Genomic DNA, 17012 nt, shown 5'->3' on the forward strand with positions numbered 1-17012 from the left:
GAAAATGGAGAATGATGAGCCGATCGAGAAGTTTCTGCTACGAGTTCAACAGAAAGCTGAAAAGTGCGTGTTCGGAAAAACTGAGCTTGAATGTCGACAGTATGCGATCGTCGACAAAATCATCCAAAATGCTCCAGAAGATCTCCGTCGAAAGCTGCTTGAAAAAGATGCCTTGACGTTGGACACCACAGTCAAGATCGTAAACGCGCATCAAGCAGTTAAATACCAAGCAGCTCAAATGAAACCGATGGCAAATCAGCAGGTAGAGGTTCACCGTATGGTGGTCAAGGACAAAGGACCGAAGGATGCGGACTCAAGCGACACGGGTAGTTGCAGCCGGTGTGGTTACCCGTCGCATCGGTCCGGGCAGAGATGTCCGGCTCTCGATCAGAAATGCAGAGGATGTCACCAATTTGGTCATTTCTGGGTCATGTGCAGTCATCGTAAACGGAAGTCGAACTTTAATCAAGTGGATCGGAAGTACAACAACCAGAAACGATACCGGACTGTACGAAACATTGCTACTGAACCGAGCCATGAGACTGAAGAATATCCAGTCAACTTGATTCACGACGACGATAAGGACGAATACATTACGTGTCGCGTAGGAGGAGTGGAAATTCCAATGTTGATTGATTCCGGTTCTACTCACAACTTGATTGATGACGCTACCTGGGAAATGATGAAACTGGAGGATGTAACGGTGCATTCCGAACGTTTCGATAACTCGAAGCGGTTCCTAGCGTACGGAAGAGTACCATTGGAACTACTGACCGTGTTTGACGCCATTCTTGAAATCCAGGATGGTCCGGATCGTATTCAAGCTGGAGCTACATTCTACGTGATCAAGGGAGGTCAGCAAGCACTGCTTGGAAAAATAACTGCTCAACGATTGGGTCTGCTGCGAATCGGACTTCCAAGCACTATCAAAGAGGATGTGAACCAGGTCAAGGCGGCGAAACAGTTCGCAAAGATCAAAGACTACAAGCTGACGTTGCCCATCAACCGAGATATACCACCTGTAATTCAACCACTTCGACGGTGCCCAATTGCTCTTCAGAGCCAAGTCAAGGCGAAACTGGATGAATTACTGGAAATGGACATAATAGAGCGAGTGGACAGTCCAACTTCGTGGGTATCTCCGCTGGTGCCAATAATGAAGGACAACGGGGAATTGCGCCTTTGCGTTGACATGAGGCGGGCCAATCAAGCAATACAACGTTTGAATCATCCACTTCCGGTTTTTGAAGATATGCTGCCAAGGTTCAGCGGAGCAAAGCACTTCACAACGTTGGATATAAAGCAAGCATTCCATCAAGTTGAGCTTGCGGAGGACAGCAGGGACATTACTACATTTGTGACCAATTGGGGGTTGTATCGGTACAAAAGGTTGTCTTTTGGAATCAATTGTGCTCCGGAGTTTTACCAATTCTTGATGGAAAGCATCCTATCGAGTTGTCCTCAAACTGCAGTATTCATTGACGATATTATCATCTGGGGAGTCACACAACAAGATCATGATCGAGCAGTTAAGAAAGTTCTGAAGGTAAAAAAAAGTGGATATTAATTGTTTTTTTCTCTAAACTATAAATTACATTAAATCTTTAGGTATTGAACGAGCGAAACATTTTGCTTAACATGCAGAAATGTAAATTCAATCAGTTGGAAGTTTCGTTTCTGGGTCACAAGTTGTCAGGAAAGGGCGTTCTTCCGACGGACGATAAAGTGAAGTCGTTATTGCAGTGCCGGCCGCCCAGGTCGAAAGAAGAGTTACGCAGTTTTCTCGGTCTCGCTACGTATGTCTCTCGTTTCATTCCGGACCTGGCTTCTACAAATCATCCTTTGCGAGAATTGATCAAGACTTCGGTGAATTTCCGCTGGGAGAAGATTCATCAGGATTCATTCGAGGAATTGAAGAAACGTATGGCATCGATGCAACATCTCGCTTTCTTTGACCCAAAGGATCGTACCTTGCTGGTGACTGATGCTTCTGGTGTGGGCTTAGGAGCTGTTTTGATTCAATTCAAGAATGGAGTTCCTCGGGTGATTAGTTATGCATCGAAGAGCTTAACGGATACTGAGAAGCATTATCCTCCCATTGAGAAAGAAACGCTAGCAATTGTTTGGGGAGTTGAACGATTCCAGATGTACCTTCTTGGAGTATCTTTCACGGTCGAGACAGATCATCGTCCGTTGGAAACACTGTTCACAGCAAAGTCGCGACCAACAGCTCGGATTGAAAAGTGGCTGCTGAGACTTCTAGCTTTCCGATTCACTGTCATCTATAGAAAAGGTTCATCAAACATCGCTGATCCAATTTCACGATTAGCTGCTCAAGGGTACGACGATAATTGGACTGAGGAAACGGAAGTGTTCATTCGACGCGTGATGGTGGAATCTTTGGCTGCATTAGTGGACGAGCGGATAGCTGAGGATTTCAACAATGACACAGATTTGCACATAAGAACGGTGCAAGAAGCAGCAGCAATCGACATTTCCGAGGTGGTGGACGCTACAGACAAAGATACAGAGCTACAGTTCGTGAAGGAGGCGATCATGAATGGGGATTGGTCGAAGGACGTTTTGAGACCGTACTCGGCGTTTCGTAGTGAGTTGTCCTACGTCAACGAGCTGATTATTCGTGGGTCCAAACTTGTTATCCCAGCTGCATTACGTGCAAGAATGTTAAGTTTGGCACATGAGGGACATCCGGGACAAACGTGTATGAAAAGGCGGCTCAGGGACCGATGTTGGTGGCCCAACATGGATAAGGAGATTGTATCGGAGTGTGAACGGTGTGAAGGATGCCGCCTTGTTCAAATACCCAGTCCACCTGAGCCCATGGAGCGGAGACCACTACCGGAGAAGCCTTGGTTGGACTTAGCTATCGATTTTCTGGGACCGATGCCAACCGGTGAACACATTCTGGTGGTGATTGATTATTACAGTCGGTTTGTTGAGTTGGTAGTGATGAAAATATTACCGCTAAAGACACGATCAACAGCCTGACCAAGATTTTCCGTGTTTGGGGTGTACCGAAAACGATCACGCTCGATAATGCCAAACAGTTTGTGTCATCAGAGTTTAGTGATTTTTGCAAACTGAAAGGGATTCATCTGAATCATACTTCTCCATACTGGCCGCAGGCCAATGGGGAGGTCGAGCGACAGAATCGGTCACTTCTCAAACGATTGAAGATTGCAAACGCTCTGTACGGTAGCTGGAAAGCGGAAATGGATCGTTACCTTGAGATGTACAATAACACTCCGCATTCGGTAACTGGGAAGGCTCCGAGTGAATTGTTGCAAAATCGAAGACTCAGGTTCAAGTTTCCGGATTTGGAGGATCTTTCTTCTTCTCCGTTGGAGTCAGAAGTAGCGGACAGGGACAAAATTTCCAAAACGAAGGGGAAAGAAAAGGAAGATGCGAGACGGAAGGCTAAGTACAGTGACATAGAAGTAGGAGACGAGGTTCTAATGCGAAATTTACATCCAACTAACAAGCTTTCAACCGATTTCCTTAAAGAGAAATTTGTTGTTGAAGACAGAAACAGATCGAATGTTCGTGTGAAGTCACTGGAGTCAAACAAAAGCTATGACCGAAATGTTTCTCACTTGAAGAAAGTTTTGGGTAGTCACACCGAGCAAGAAGAACATAATCAGGATGTAGATGGCGCCACAGAGAGCAAAGTGGACCAGCGAAGATCAGTTAGAACTCGGCAGATTCCGTCACGGTATCAGATTTGATTGTTTGAACGAAGGATTATTGATTTTGTTAACACCTGAATGACTCAATGTATAAAGTGATTAAAGATTGATAACAACTAATGATTTTTGAACTTTTAATTATAGAAAGGGAGATGTGGTGGATGCCTCTATAAGTAAGTACATAAATATTATACGAGTTCCAGTCTATGTGTGGAGGATTATCTACAGCGCGGTGGGTTAGCATCCACGATCAGCAATCGACGCAGTTGTGTTACGAAGCTCAAGCTTACCGGTCACGTTGGTACGATACACGCGGTCACCACACGATCGATTGTGGTGAGGGGTCCGTCGATGGGTTTTGGTCTCAGGTAGATATTTTTTTGATTTTCTCTTTTAGCTTATTGAACGGAAATTTTGCCTCGATTTTTCTTTATTTGTGGTATTTTTGGCACTAAGATAAATCAATTTGTTTCGTCAATTTGAGTATCCCCTTTCGACTTTTTTTTGTTACGTTCGTTTCCTTCTTTCATTGGCCAATTGTATGGAATGTGATTCATCTAGTTTGGAGCCGAAACACGTTGGAGACTACACTGCCGTTCTACGCATAATTGTCCCATGTCATTTTTTTTGACGATTTTGACTTTTTAGCATTTTTAAGATTAATTTACGTATACTATTAGAAAAACACATAACATTTAGTACTTTGTTCGAAAACTCATTGAAAACAACACCAAGTCTGTTTGTCCCATCGTAACACTTCTACGAGAATTTACGAGCCATGGTTTCAACATTTGAATGAAAAAAGTGTTTTAAAATGCATTATACACCTGTCCAGTTGTTTTGCAATCATTAGTTTCCAAAATATCTAAGTATTGACGAAAATTTTATTTTTCGCAAAAAAAAAAGTTGTTACGGTTCTGTGCACTGGAACATTATAAAAAATCCAAATATTTTAAATCCAGCCCAAACATGCTAAATATGATTATCAATGCAGAAAAATGCATTTTATATTGTTTTCAGTTCATTTAACTTGTGTTTTTATTGAAATTATGAAGTTTTTTGAAAAACTTTTTTTTTGCCCCCTGATTTTTCGGACAAATTTTGAGGGGGAGGGTGACATAAACTTTGAAAAATATTTGCAACGGCTTAACTAAAATTTGTTCGAAGAATAACTAAAAATATTATTAGTCTGTTATTACAATAACAATCCAATAACAAAAAAATCAAAACGACGAATAACAAATCTTGTTATAAATAACATAACATGTTATTGGCCTAGTATTTTCAAATATCAAAAAAAAACATTCCCAAGTTATTTCCGTCTGCTCGGGTAACTAGATAAGAAATCCAAGAGATACACGAGATCATAGAGGCATTGATTTATGTATTGAGCAATTCCAGCTCAAATCAGGAATGTTTCTGGTACTTTTGTACCCGACCCTCTCCGATTTGATAAAAAAAGTAGACATGTTATCCTAGGGTTATATAAGCAATTTTTGTGTATTTGGAGCCAGTTGCTCTCGAAAATGACATTTGAGAAGGGCGTAAGTAATTTAAATATTTTTGTATTTCGTAAATTAAAAATTACTGTAACTCAATGTCGTTACATCGTATCAAAAAATGGCTAAAAACAAACTTATGGGAAATTGGACGAGCTTTCCGTTAAAAATATTTTTGAGACTGAAAAATCTAGTCTGTCATATAGAAATTGCCAAAAACCACAAAAAAACCTATTTTTTCAACATTTTTATTGCGAAAACCACTGTGTCTTCACAAGGATTGGACATAGGACAATGGTCAATATGGAGACTTTCATGTAAAATTGTCTTGGAAATCGATTCGCTCTATCGGATTTTGGAAATTTTTACGTTTAGACCACTCTTCAAAAAAACAGTTTTAGTAAATGATTTGTGTATTTTTTCTTAGGAGAGACATACCATCCTGCATTTTTCGTGAGTCTTTTTGTAACATCTTAGGCTATTTGCTCAAAAAATTTTAACGAAGAGAAATCGTGACATCACCCTTAAATTTAACTTTTAAACATACAAAAAGAAAAATCTCATAGACATGGCGTGTATTTTTCTTTCAGTGTTTTGTGTTCAGAAAGCCCAATGCAACGGCCTTGAGTTACAGTAACTTTTAATTTACAAAATACAAAAATATTTTTATTATGCTTACGCCCTTCTCAAATGTCATTTTCGAGAGCAACTGGCTCCATATACACAAAAATGGCTTATATAGGCCTAGGTCCTAGGATAACATGTCTACAAATTTTCATTGAAATCGGAGAGGGTCGGGTACAAAAGTACCAGAAACATTCCTGATTTGAGCTGGAATTGCTCAATACATAAATCGATGAATCGATTTAATTACCTAACATAAAAATAAAATTTGAACACCTTAAATCTGATTTTTACAAGAAAATCTTTGACTTTGATAGTCACTCCGGAATTAAAAATAAGAATTTTCAACGCAACTTTTTTTAAGCACTATTGAAAAACGAAATCCAAAATTTGTTCATGATTCTTGTGTAGCCTACCCCAGTACACTGCCCCTGATCGCATAAATGTCCCATATGCATTTTCATCGTTTTCGAGTTATTGATGCAGTTTAGTTCAAAATTGTGTGCTCTTTCAAAAGAGCCTATAACATCCAGTACTTTGTTCTAGAAATCAGGAGGAAATTCAGTTTTTTCGTGAAAACTTAACACGTAGCCTTATGTATGGGACAAACTTGTTTAGCGTTTTTCTCAGCTTGCTGTTTTTACATATGGGACATTTATGCGAACATGGGCAGTACATGTTTGAAAAATAATAATCTTGAGAAAATCCTTAACACTAGGAAAATATTTTAAAAATAAATTGAAATCCTATCAATGTCACCCCGGTTTACGGTAATTACATAAAAAAGACTCATTGCAGGTAAAAATTTCTCAATAAATAAAAACAAGTAAATTTTATGAAATAGTTTTATTGATTTTCATTTTTTTTCTGACAGAAATGTTATCTCTCATTCCTCTTTGTTTACGTTATCACTGCAGAATGTCTGCTTCCTTTTAAAGTCTCGCCTAGAACGTTTAGTAGAAAAAAACACCTTCCGCTTGCTCATTTCATCGAGGTATATCCATTTCATTTTTTATTATTTTCAAATATGTATTCATTCATTCGCACTATCGCGCCTTTCAATCACAATCGGTTTCCATGTCAACTCTAAATTACGTAGAAACACTTTCTAACGACTCTTCGAATTTCTCATTCAATGAGAAAAACACGCACTTCTAACAATCTTGACTCTTGCTTTAGTTCCTGTAACATATAAATAAGTGTAAAATACGTATGCCTAGCAAATACTATCAACTTCTCTCTGCACTAACTGATGGTTCAACGCGCTTCTTTGATTGCATTCTTTCCCTTACAAATCTAAACGAACACTCTTTGTTTGTAAGCTACGGTGTTCCTACCTTTAAATATATCAGAATATATATTTAGTACAGTACATTAAGTGGTAAGTCTTTTTCTTGCTCTTTTCAACCGGGAAAAGAAAGCTCTTCAACACTCTTGACTCTGTGTGTGTGATTGCACCAGTATTGCTGCTCTCGCGTGGGGTTTGTTTGTTTCTGTGTTTTGTGTGTGTGTGGGGTTTAAGTGTAATGTTTGCTGTGAGATGCTTTGGCCGTTTCGCTGATTTTGGTTTTGGGTTCTTAGTATACTAACGAGAGGTGTTGAACTTTTGCTTCTTGCCCAGAATCTTCATCAGGCTCTTGGACATGTAGTAGGGCTTCTCCTGGGTGCCGTCGTTGCGTTCGCAGTCTTCCACTAAAAAATCAAGCGTTTGAAATTAGTTCCAATTCCATCACCTTCTCCTTCAGCCGATACTTACAGAAGCACAGGAACAACGTGTCCACCGCCACCGAGTACACGCTAAAGAACACCGCCGCAATGATGTACGTCCCGACAAACACCAAAATGGCCGGAATGAACGCGTAGTGCAGCTGCTTAGTCGCGGCGCCACTGTCAAAGAACGTGTACGTAACCGCCGCCATCCCGCAAGCCAGCATCAGCTTCGACAGGAAGAACAAAAACCCGGTCACCTTGTCCACCGCAATCACCCTCAAAATGTTCCTGGCCAGCAGGCTGAACGCGTCCTTGGCGCTCGAGCAAAAGTTCTTCCCATGAATCGCACACATAATGTACGCGTTCGTGTTCAGGAACTTCAAAAAACTCTCCAAGCACCAGAAACAGCACTTGCACAGACACAGCACCGCCTTCACCACCCCGTTGTCGTACTTGCGCAGCTTGTGGTCGATGTACTCCAGCGCCGCCCGGATGATCTTGCAGATGGCGATGATGAGCGAACCAAAGGCCAGCGTGCCCAGGTGGTAGCGGACGGTGCGCAAAAACCCGGTGGTCAGCACGAAGAAGCGCAGCTCCTTCTTGCGGAACGTCCAGTACCAGGTGGCGAAGGTGAACGCCAGGACCATGTCGCCGAACGCGGACACGAAGCAGATGCCCCAGAAGAAGCCGACCACGTTGACGGCCTGCGGGAGGAGGAGGAGGAGAGAACAAATTTGATGCAAAGTCAGGATTATTCTAAGTAATTGAGATGGTGGATTTTTTAAAAGTTATCTAAAAATGTGCAATCTAAGATGGCACTGGTGGAATGGTCGTTTTGATCGATTCGGTCATTTTGATCGATTTAGTAATTTTGGTCAATTTGGTCATTTTGTAGATTTGGTATTTTGGTCGATTTGGCCATTTTGGTCGATTTGGTATATTTAATCGTTTTTATCGATTTGGTGATTTTTGTCGTTTTGGTCGTTTTGGTCATTTTAGTCGCTTTGACCATGTTGGTCGTTTTGGTCATTTTGGTCAATTTGGTAATTTTTGTCCATTTGGTAATTTCGTCGATTTGGTCATATTGATCGTTTTGGTCATTTTGGTAAAATTTGTCGTTTTTATCGAATTGGTGATGCTATCGTTTTGGTCATTTTGGTCGATTTAGTCATTTTTGTCGATCTGTTCATTTAGGTCAATTTGGTCATATTGATCGTTTTGGTCATTATGGTAAATTTGGTCGTTTTATCGATATGGTGATTTTTATCGTTTTGGTAGATTTGGTCATTTTAGTCGCTTTGACCATTTTGATAGTTTTTGTCATTTTGGCCAATTTGGTCGAATTGGTTGTTTAATCAATTTGGTCGTTTTGATCGATTTGGTTATTTTGGTAAACTTGGTCGTTTTTATCGATTTGGTGATGTTTATCGTTTTGGTCATTTTGGTAGATTTGATCATTTTTGTCGTATTGATCGTTTTGGTCATTTTGGTCGATTTGGTCATTTTGGTCGATTGGGTTATATTGATCGTTTTGATAAATTTGGTCTTTTTTCTCGATTTGGAGATTTGGTCATTTTAGTCGTTTTGATCGATTTGGTAATTTTGGCCGATTTGGTAATTTTGGTCGATTTGGTCAAATTAGTCGTTTTGATCGATTTGGTCATTTTGGTCATTTTGGTCGATTTGGTCATTTTGGTCGATTTGGTCATTTTGATCGATTTGGTTATATTGACCGTTAGGGTCATTTTGGTAAATTTGATCATTTTTATCGATTTGGTAAAATTGGTCATTTTGGTCGATTTGGTCAATTTGGTCGATTCGATCATTTTGGTCAATTGGTCGTTTTGATCGTTTTGGTCATTTTGGTCGATTTGATCATTTTGATCGATTTGGTTATATCGATCGTTTTGGTCATTTTGGAGAATTTGATCGTTTTTATCGATTTGTTGATTTTGGTAATTTTGTCTTTTTGGTCGATTTTGTCGTTTTGATTATTCTGGTCAATTTGGTCAAATTAGCCGTTTTGATCGATTTGGTCATTTTGGTCGATTTGGTTATATTGATCGTTCTGGTCATTTTGGTAAATTTGATAGTTTTTATCGATTTGGTGATTTTGGTCATTTTGGTCGTTTGATCGATTTGGTCAAATTGATCGTTTTGATCGATTTGGTAATTTTGGTCGATTTGGTCATTTTGGTCGATTTGGTTATATTGATCGTTTTAGTCATTTTGGTAAATATGATCGATTTATCGGTTTGGTGATTTTGGCCGTTTTGGTCATTTTTGTCAATTTGGTAATTTTGATCGTTTTTGCCATTTTGTCGTTTTGATCGTTTTGGTCATTTGGTCGATTTTGTCGTTTTGATAATTTTGGTCATTTTGGCCGATTTTGTAATTTTGGTCGTTTTGACCGATTTGGTCATTTTGGCCAATTTGGTCATTTTGGTCGATTTGGTCAAATTGGTCATTTTGGTCGATTTGGTCATTTTGGGCGATTTGGTCATTTTGGTCGATTTGGTAATTTTGGTCGATTTGGTCAAATTGATCGTTTGGATCGAATTGGTCATTTTGGTCGATTTGGTCATTTTGGTCGTTTTGGTCTTTTTGGTCGAATTGGTCATTTTGGTCGATTTTGTCAAATTGGTCGTTTTGATCGATTTGGTCATTTTGGTAGATTTGGTCATTTTGGTCGATTTGGTCATTCTTGTCGACGTGGTTATGTTGATCGTTTTGGTCATTTGAGTAATTTTGACCGTTTTTATCAATTTGGTGATTTTGGTCATTTTGGTCGTTTTGATCGATTTGGTCATTTTGGCCGATTTGGTAATTTTGGTCGATTTGGTAAAATTGATTGTTTAGATCGATTTTTTAATTTTGGCCAATTTGGAATTTTGGTCGATTTGGTCAAATTGATCGTTCGGATCGATTTGGTCATTTTGGCCGATTTGGACTTTTTGGTAATTTTGGTCGATTTGGTCAAATTGGTCGTTTTGATCGTTTTGGTAAATTTGGTCAAATTGGTCATTTTGGTCGATTTGGTAATTTTGGTCGATTTGGTAATTTTGGTCGATTTGGTCAAATTGATCGTTTGGATCGATTTGGTCATTTTGGTCAATTTGGTCATTTTGGTCAATTTGGTCATTTTGGTCGATTTGGTCATTTTGGTCGATGTGGTCTTTTTGGTCGATTTGGTCATTTTGGTCGATTAGGTCGTTTTGGTAGTTTTGATAGATTTGGTCATTTTGGTCGATTTGGTTTTATTGATCGTTTTGTTCATTTTGGTCAATTGGTCGTTTTGATCGTTTTGGTTATTTTGGTCGATTTTGTCGTTTTGATAATTTTGGTCATTTTGGTCGATTTTGTTATATTGATCGTTTTGGTCATTTTGTTAAATTTGATCGTTTTTATCGATTTGGTGATTTTGATGATTTTGTTCATTTTGGTCGTTTTGATCGATTTGGTCATTTTGGCCGATTTGGTCATTTTAGTCGATTCGGTAATTTTTGTCAATTGGTCGTTTTGATCGTTTTGGTCATTTTGGTCGATTTTGTGTTTTTAATAATTTTGATCAATTTGGTCAAATTGGTCGTTGCGATCGACTTGGTCATTTTGGCCGATTTGGCAATTTTGGTAATTTTGGTCGATTTGGTGAAATTGGTCGTTTTGATCGTTTTGGTCATTTTGGTCGATATTGTCGTTTTAATAAATTTGGTCTTTTTTTTGTTAATTTGGTAAAATTGGTCGTTTTGATCGATTTGGCTATATTGATCATTTTGGTCATTTTGGTAAATTTGATCGTTTTTATCTATTTGGTGATTTTGGTCTATTTGGTAATTTTGGTCGTTTTGATCGATTTGGTCATTTCGGCCGATTTGGTAGTTTTGGTCGATTTGGTTATATTGATCGTTTTGGTCATTTTGGTTAATTTGATCGTTTTTATCGATTTGGTCATTTTGGTCGATTTGATAATTTTGATCTTTTTGACCATTTTGTCATTTTGGTAGTTTTGATTGATTTGTTTTTTTGATCGATTTGGTATTTTTTATTGATTAGATCATTTTGATCGATTTGACCATTTTGGCCATTATAGTTGATTTGGTCGTTTTTGTCGATTTTGTAATTTTGGTCATTTTGATAAATTTGGTCATTTTGCCATTTCAGTCGTTTTGATCGATTTGGTCATTTTTTGCCTTTTCGGTAATTTTGTTCGTTTAGGATATTTTGGTCATTTTGCCCATAAAAAAAGGTCTTTGAAGTGTTGGCAATTTACTCTTTTTTTCAACTGATGAAATTTAGTTTTTTTTAATAGGTCCTATGAATTGTGGGGTTACCTACCTTTATAGGACCTTTCCAAAAAAATCTAGATATCTCGATTTTCAATGTCACAAATTTTGCTACTCACATGAAAATACCCCACTTCCTTGGGACTATCAATCTCCTGAAAGTGGCACGCCGCATCCGTACAGATCCCCCCGCGGATCATCCTGTTCTGACAGTGCGCATTGAACGTGGTCGGATCGCAAATGTCCCCGTCCCGATACGCGTTATCGCACACACAGGACTGCGTCGCGTTCAGCCCGTAAACCCTGTAGACGGGCTCCCCGATCGACGCCAGATAGAGCCCGACCACGATCGAGAACACAATTACGGCGATGTGCAGCAACCACGGGATGATCGGGAAGAAGACCGTTGAGAAGATGGCGCTGACGGCTCTAAAAAGATTGATTGGGGGTGAGTTTAGGGTATTTTAGGGGGTGGGTCAGTACTAAGACTTACTTGCTTCCCTCTTTGACGAGCGCGATCGCGATCACGATGCGTTTCCTCAACACCAGCACCACCAGCAGCAGGACGACGAGCACGATCGACAGGATCACCAGGATCCAGAGCCACACCTTTTCCGACTTGAACCAGGACTCGACGAGCGAGCTCAGGTTGGGCGAAACGTTGACGTGGTTCTCGACCGGGTGCTTGCTGATGTAGTCGTACCGGGTGTAGCTGTAGTACACGCCGTAGCTGAGCGCCGCGATCACGCCGAGGATCGAGATCCAGACCATCGGCTTGGCGACCCAGCGCAGCATCGTGATGAAGAGCAGGCTGGCGATCAGCGACAGGACCAGGATGACGATCACCAGGCGCCACGTCTCCAGGATGTCCTCGACGACCATCTGGCCGGTCTGTTTTTTGAGTTTGAAGAAGTGAGGTTAGAATTGGGATCGGATGGAGGGTCAGACGGGTTAGTTCTTGAACGCACTCTGGTTAGATCAAATCTACGCGGGTTAGTTGTTTTGAAGGTAGAGTGAGATACTTCACAGTGTGATCGCGATTTTTTTGGAAACCTACCCCGGCGAACAGCTTAATATTCGCGATCGCGTCGACGATGTCGGCCGGAATGTCCTTCAGCTGTTCCAGGTCGGGCAAGCAACGTTTGGAGACTACGTGGGCGCGGGATTTGTGAAGTGTATGAGAGAAATAGCATAAATACGGCATGAGGTGTGAAGGAATCAGCCGTCCCCTAACATGACAGTTTTCGTGAGTTGCGCGTATCCACCGACAGATGGCTAGTGGAACTCGTCGGAGTCCGCCCATTAAAAACGCAACTCAAAATTTGCATGGGAAACTTTTTTTTCGTGACGGCTTTCGCGGCACGCTCCCTCCATCTGTTCGAGACTAATATTTTAACGTGGCGTATCTTTAAACAAGTTTTTCAAGAAAATGATTCCAGAATGCATATTTTGTCGTTTTAAACCGAAACAAGGCAAAAACTATATTAATTTAAACTATTCGCCATTTTCAAATGTTTGGCTAGATTAAATCAAAGGCCGCCATCTTAGGCCCACTGGGCCCACAAAAAGGGGTACGCTCAGTTTGTATGGGAGCTGTCAACATGCTCCCGGGCTGGAAGGAATAGGTGCAGAGTTCTAGCATTTTGGTTATCTAAGGGGGGTTATGAGTTTGAGGTTAGGTTCAAGAGGAGATCAAAGTAGCCACACAGCCAAATCAGGGTTAGTCCGCACACTACGATCATGCACACGTGGGTCAGTCTAGAGCGCAGTAGGCCGTGCGACGAACCTGGTGGACTCTGGTATCGTTGGTCACATGGGACAGCAGGTTGTCCACGTACCGCGCAAAGTAGGACTGTAGCCGGGTCATCCGTTCCTCCAGCAGTTGCCGGCCCAGCCGGCGGTTGTTGGAGCAGTCTTTCATCTCGGCGGACATCTGTTTACCGTTCCGAATGCCGGACTCCTGCTGCGGAGGAGCAGCGGCCAGGTGGTACTGCTGACGAACCTTGGGCGGAATGTACGGACACTCTGTGTCCGGAAGGTCGGAAATACACCGCTTCGCAACTGAAATTAAGCTCGTTGGTCAACATTCACTACCTTCTACCACAATTTTGAGGTTAGATCATGAGCTTCAATTTCATTCTATTGGTTAGACGACATCGATCATGGCAGACAAGATGCGACAACAATCAAGAGGTAGGAAGGACAAGGAGAGGTAGATAACCAATTGGAAACTATCGATCTTGATACTTACATGGGACACTCTTGAGGTAATACCTGGCGCAGTGACCTCGGTCGATGTTATCCTGAATCTCCGAACAGCTCAACGAATCCTTCGGCACAGTCTGATCGCAGATCAGCTTCGACCGGAACGTATCCAGCGTTGCAGCGTTACAAGCGTTCAGCTCAAAGCCAAACTGCTCCGCCGGACATTTGCTCACGCAAACCTGTGGCGTCTTGCACCCGTACAACGGAACGTCGTACTTGGCACACTCGCTAATGTCAAAGAAGAACAGGTACGGCTTGTCCTGAACTTCGCTGTCAACGCCACACTTCAGCCCCTTGGAGTCCGTCGGCACGAGCAGCCGATCCAAGTCGCCATGGTGCAGAGCTACGCGCGCACGCAAAGTAGTCGCTGATTAGTTCAAGTTATTTTTTTGAGCTCCTTTAAACTTACCGTAGTAGGCCACGAAGCCCCAGCCTGCTAGGAACGCGACAAACAGGAACAGGCATGGAATGTCCGTGCATGATCGCTTCGACAGTGGTCCCTTGAAGTCGGGATCGAACTTTAGGGGTTGACCTGGAAAAAGATAGGAAAAAAACACAAATTTAGTACTAAATCTAAGTAGATCTCAAAGACTTGGTGTCGCGCTTAAAAACTAGAAATCTTACTTTCCGACGGATGCAGCTCGTCGTCTACGGTGTGGTGAACTATGGAGTCGGAAGATCTACAGCAGAGACCCATCTTCCCAACCTCCTGCTTTAGACTTATGCGAGCACTTTTTTTTTTTCAATGAAATCACCGTATAGAAAGTGTTCAAGCGCAACTGATAACCATTTCGTGGGCTACCTCACTCGCTCTTATCACTGTTTTGCAATCAAAGTAATTCAATACAGCTAAATAATATTCGCAGAAAGAAAAACAATCAATATTTGCATTTACATTGCGACATCAGTACACGTAATTTCATCCCATTTCTTCAAAGAGTTTTTCCCGGCAAACTTTCACAGCGTCTATGTGGCTCTGATAGAGCTAGAATACTTATGATGACGTCATGGTAAATAAACACACTATGTGCGAGGTTTCGTTCGTGCAGGTATCGGAGCTACTGCTGCGCTGATATGCGTTCCAAAGCCTGCTGTGGCAGAGACAAACTGATGACAAATCGGCGCAACTGCTTTTCGGTTATCTTTTGTACAGGTGTGAGCCGATTCTGTTGCTAAGATTTTTGTATGAAATTTATTTTGATAAATAAATTGAAAGTTTTGTAATTATCAAATATCATATCAAATTAAATTCAAAATACTTCTGTAGACTTATGGTGCAATTATTCAGCTTACCCTTTTCCAAGCATTATCATAAAAGCGCTGTCCTGGAATGTGGGTCAATCATATGCCGTTTTATGGGCAAAGAAATTCTTACAATAATACTTATAAAATTCCCCGTCTTATCTTCCCGCAAAGTATAATTTAATACATATCCAAACTCAATTATGAAATAAGCACAGTAAAAAAATATTACAACAGGAACAATATTTTGATAATTATTAAGAAAAAAATGAGCTGGAATATTTCATGTTTTAAATAAATGTTTGAGATTCAAAATGTTCCTGCTCCTGTGCAAATAAGCAAGACTTCAAACTTATTTGTTAGATGCTATGCTGTTTAAATTACAATGCAAATAACATGAATGCCGTTTTTAACTGTAAAAATATTCAAAGATAAATGAAAAACTACTCTATGAAGATGGGCTTGATGACAAGCATTAGACACGTTTTTTTTAAGTTCACGAAATTTATAAAAAAAAATACTGAGAAAATTCTAATAGATTTCCACTAAGATTTTATCAACTTTCGATCTACTATTTTTTTTATTTAGCTGACCTGAGAAATTGAACTTTTAGGCTAACATAGGCAGTACACCATGATTCTGATTTTATCTAAACGTTTCAAATGAAGTCTACAATTATTTAAGATTGAAAACAAGTTTAGACATGCATTTTGAATCGATTACCTATTAATTGTTAAGGGGTAATTTTGAGCCAAGAAGATTTTCCAAAATAATCTTAACTTTTGTTATTTTATGTTTTTCTCCTTTCATTTTTAATCTTTTTATATTCAGTTATCATGTCAAGTTTTTATTTTTTTTTAAGGTTTATTCTAATATAACTGCCTTTTGCCTTAATGCTGTTTTTCATAACTTTCCAATTACTTTTTCTCCAAGCTATCAAGTTGCAACAAAATATGTCAACAAACATAGTCTGATACAAAACAAAAAATACTGCTTACATATTTTGATATAAATATAAAGGGAATGTTAGCTAAACATATGGCCAAAACTAATCTGAGAAAAATATTTTGTTTCGAAACATTGGCAATGTCTAATAAAATCAACGTTTTTTGAAATTCAAAATTTGGTTAAAAAAATGATTTTTGGCGAACTTTTAAGGTTTATAGAAATGATTTATCAAATTTTTGATGTCGAAAAATCAAACATGTGCGAAACTGAACTTTTCGAATAAAATATTTTCGGAAATGGTCACTCATGAGCTCTTTACGAAAAACAGCAAATTTTTAGTAAACATGTGCTCAGTTTGGTACATTATCAACATTTCTGTAAAGTCCATTATGATTGCTAATTTTATTTTACATAAAAACTGTAGCCTATAAAAATTCGAGTAATTTTTCGATTTTAAAAATAATTTTATTGTAAAATCATTACTCGGCGTCAGCATTTTTTGCTCTCTATTGCTCAAAAGTTTCGGGGTTTTGTATCCTAAACTTATCCAAAAAATTCAATTATAATAAAATACGGATTTTGAGAAACAGAATTTTTATGAAAAAAGTTAATTTAAAAAATTAGAAATTTTTTCCGCGGTCGTATTTTTTTTTTCAATGGTCCTCATCAATACCTCCCCCATCCCCAACTTAAATATCCACGTGGTTTATCGATGGTAGTTCTCTACGATTTCA

The 17012-nt window shown here is 39.7% G+C and overlaps 1 protein-coding gene across 4 annotated transcripts in view; it reads right to left on the bottom strand.

The window, feature by feature from the left end:
* Positions 1–6807: 6807 nt before the first annotated feature.
* Positions 6808–17012, bottom strand: part of LOC6037430 (choline transporter-like 2) — a 40261-nt gene continuing 30056 nt past the window's right edge. For 2 of the 4 annotated variants that reach the window (XM_038253427.1, XM_038253428.1), the window contains 7 exons: positions 14498–14620; positions 14075–14431; positions 13610–13884; positions 12317–12714; positions 11943–12252; positions 7587–8244; positions 6808–7522 (listed from right to left, as the gene is read on the bottom strand). In XM_038253427.1, coding sequence (XP_038109355.1) covers positions 7416–7522; positions 7587–8244; positions 11943–12252; positions 12317–12714; positions 13610–13884; positions 14075–14431; positions 14498–14620 — 2228 coding nt within the window. In that variant the 3' untranslated portion in view covers positions 6808–7415. Of the gene's footprint in view, positions 7523–7586; positions 8245–11942; positions 12253–12316; positions 12715–12880; positions 12973–13609; positions 13885–14074; positions 14432–14497; positions 14621–14712; positions 14938–17012 lie in introns of those variants that run through there. The other 2 variants (XM_038253426.1, XM_038253429.1) reach the window with 2 other exon arrangements.

This window comes from Culex quinquefasciatus, chromosome 2 (genome assembly GCF_015732765.1).
Source record: "Culex quinquefasciatus strain JHB chromosome 2, VPISU_Cqui_1.0_pri_paternal, whole genome shotgun sequence".
Lineage (NCBI taxonomy): Eukaryota > Metazoa > Arthropoda > Insecta > Diptera > Culicidae > Culex > Culex quinquefasciatus.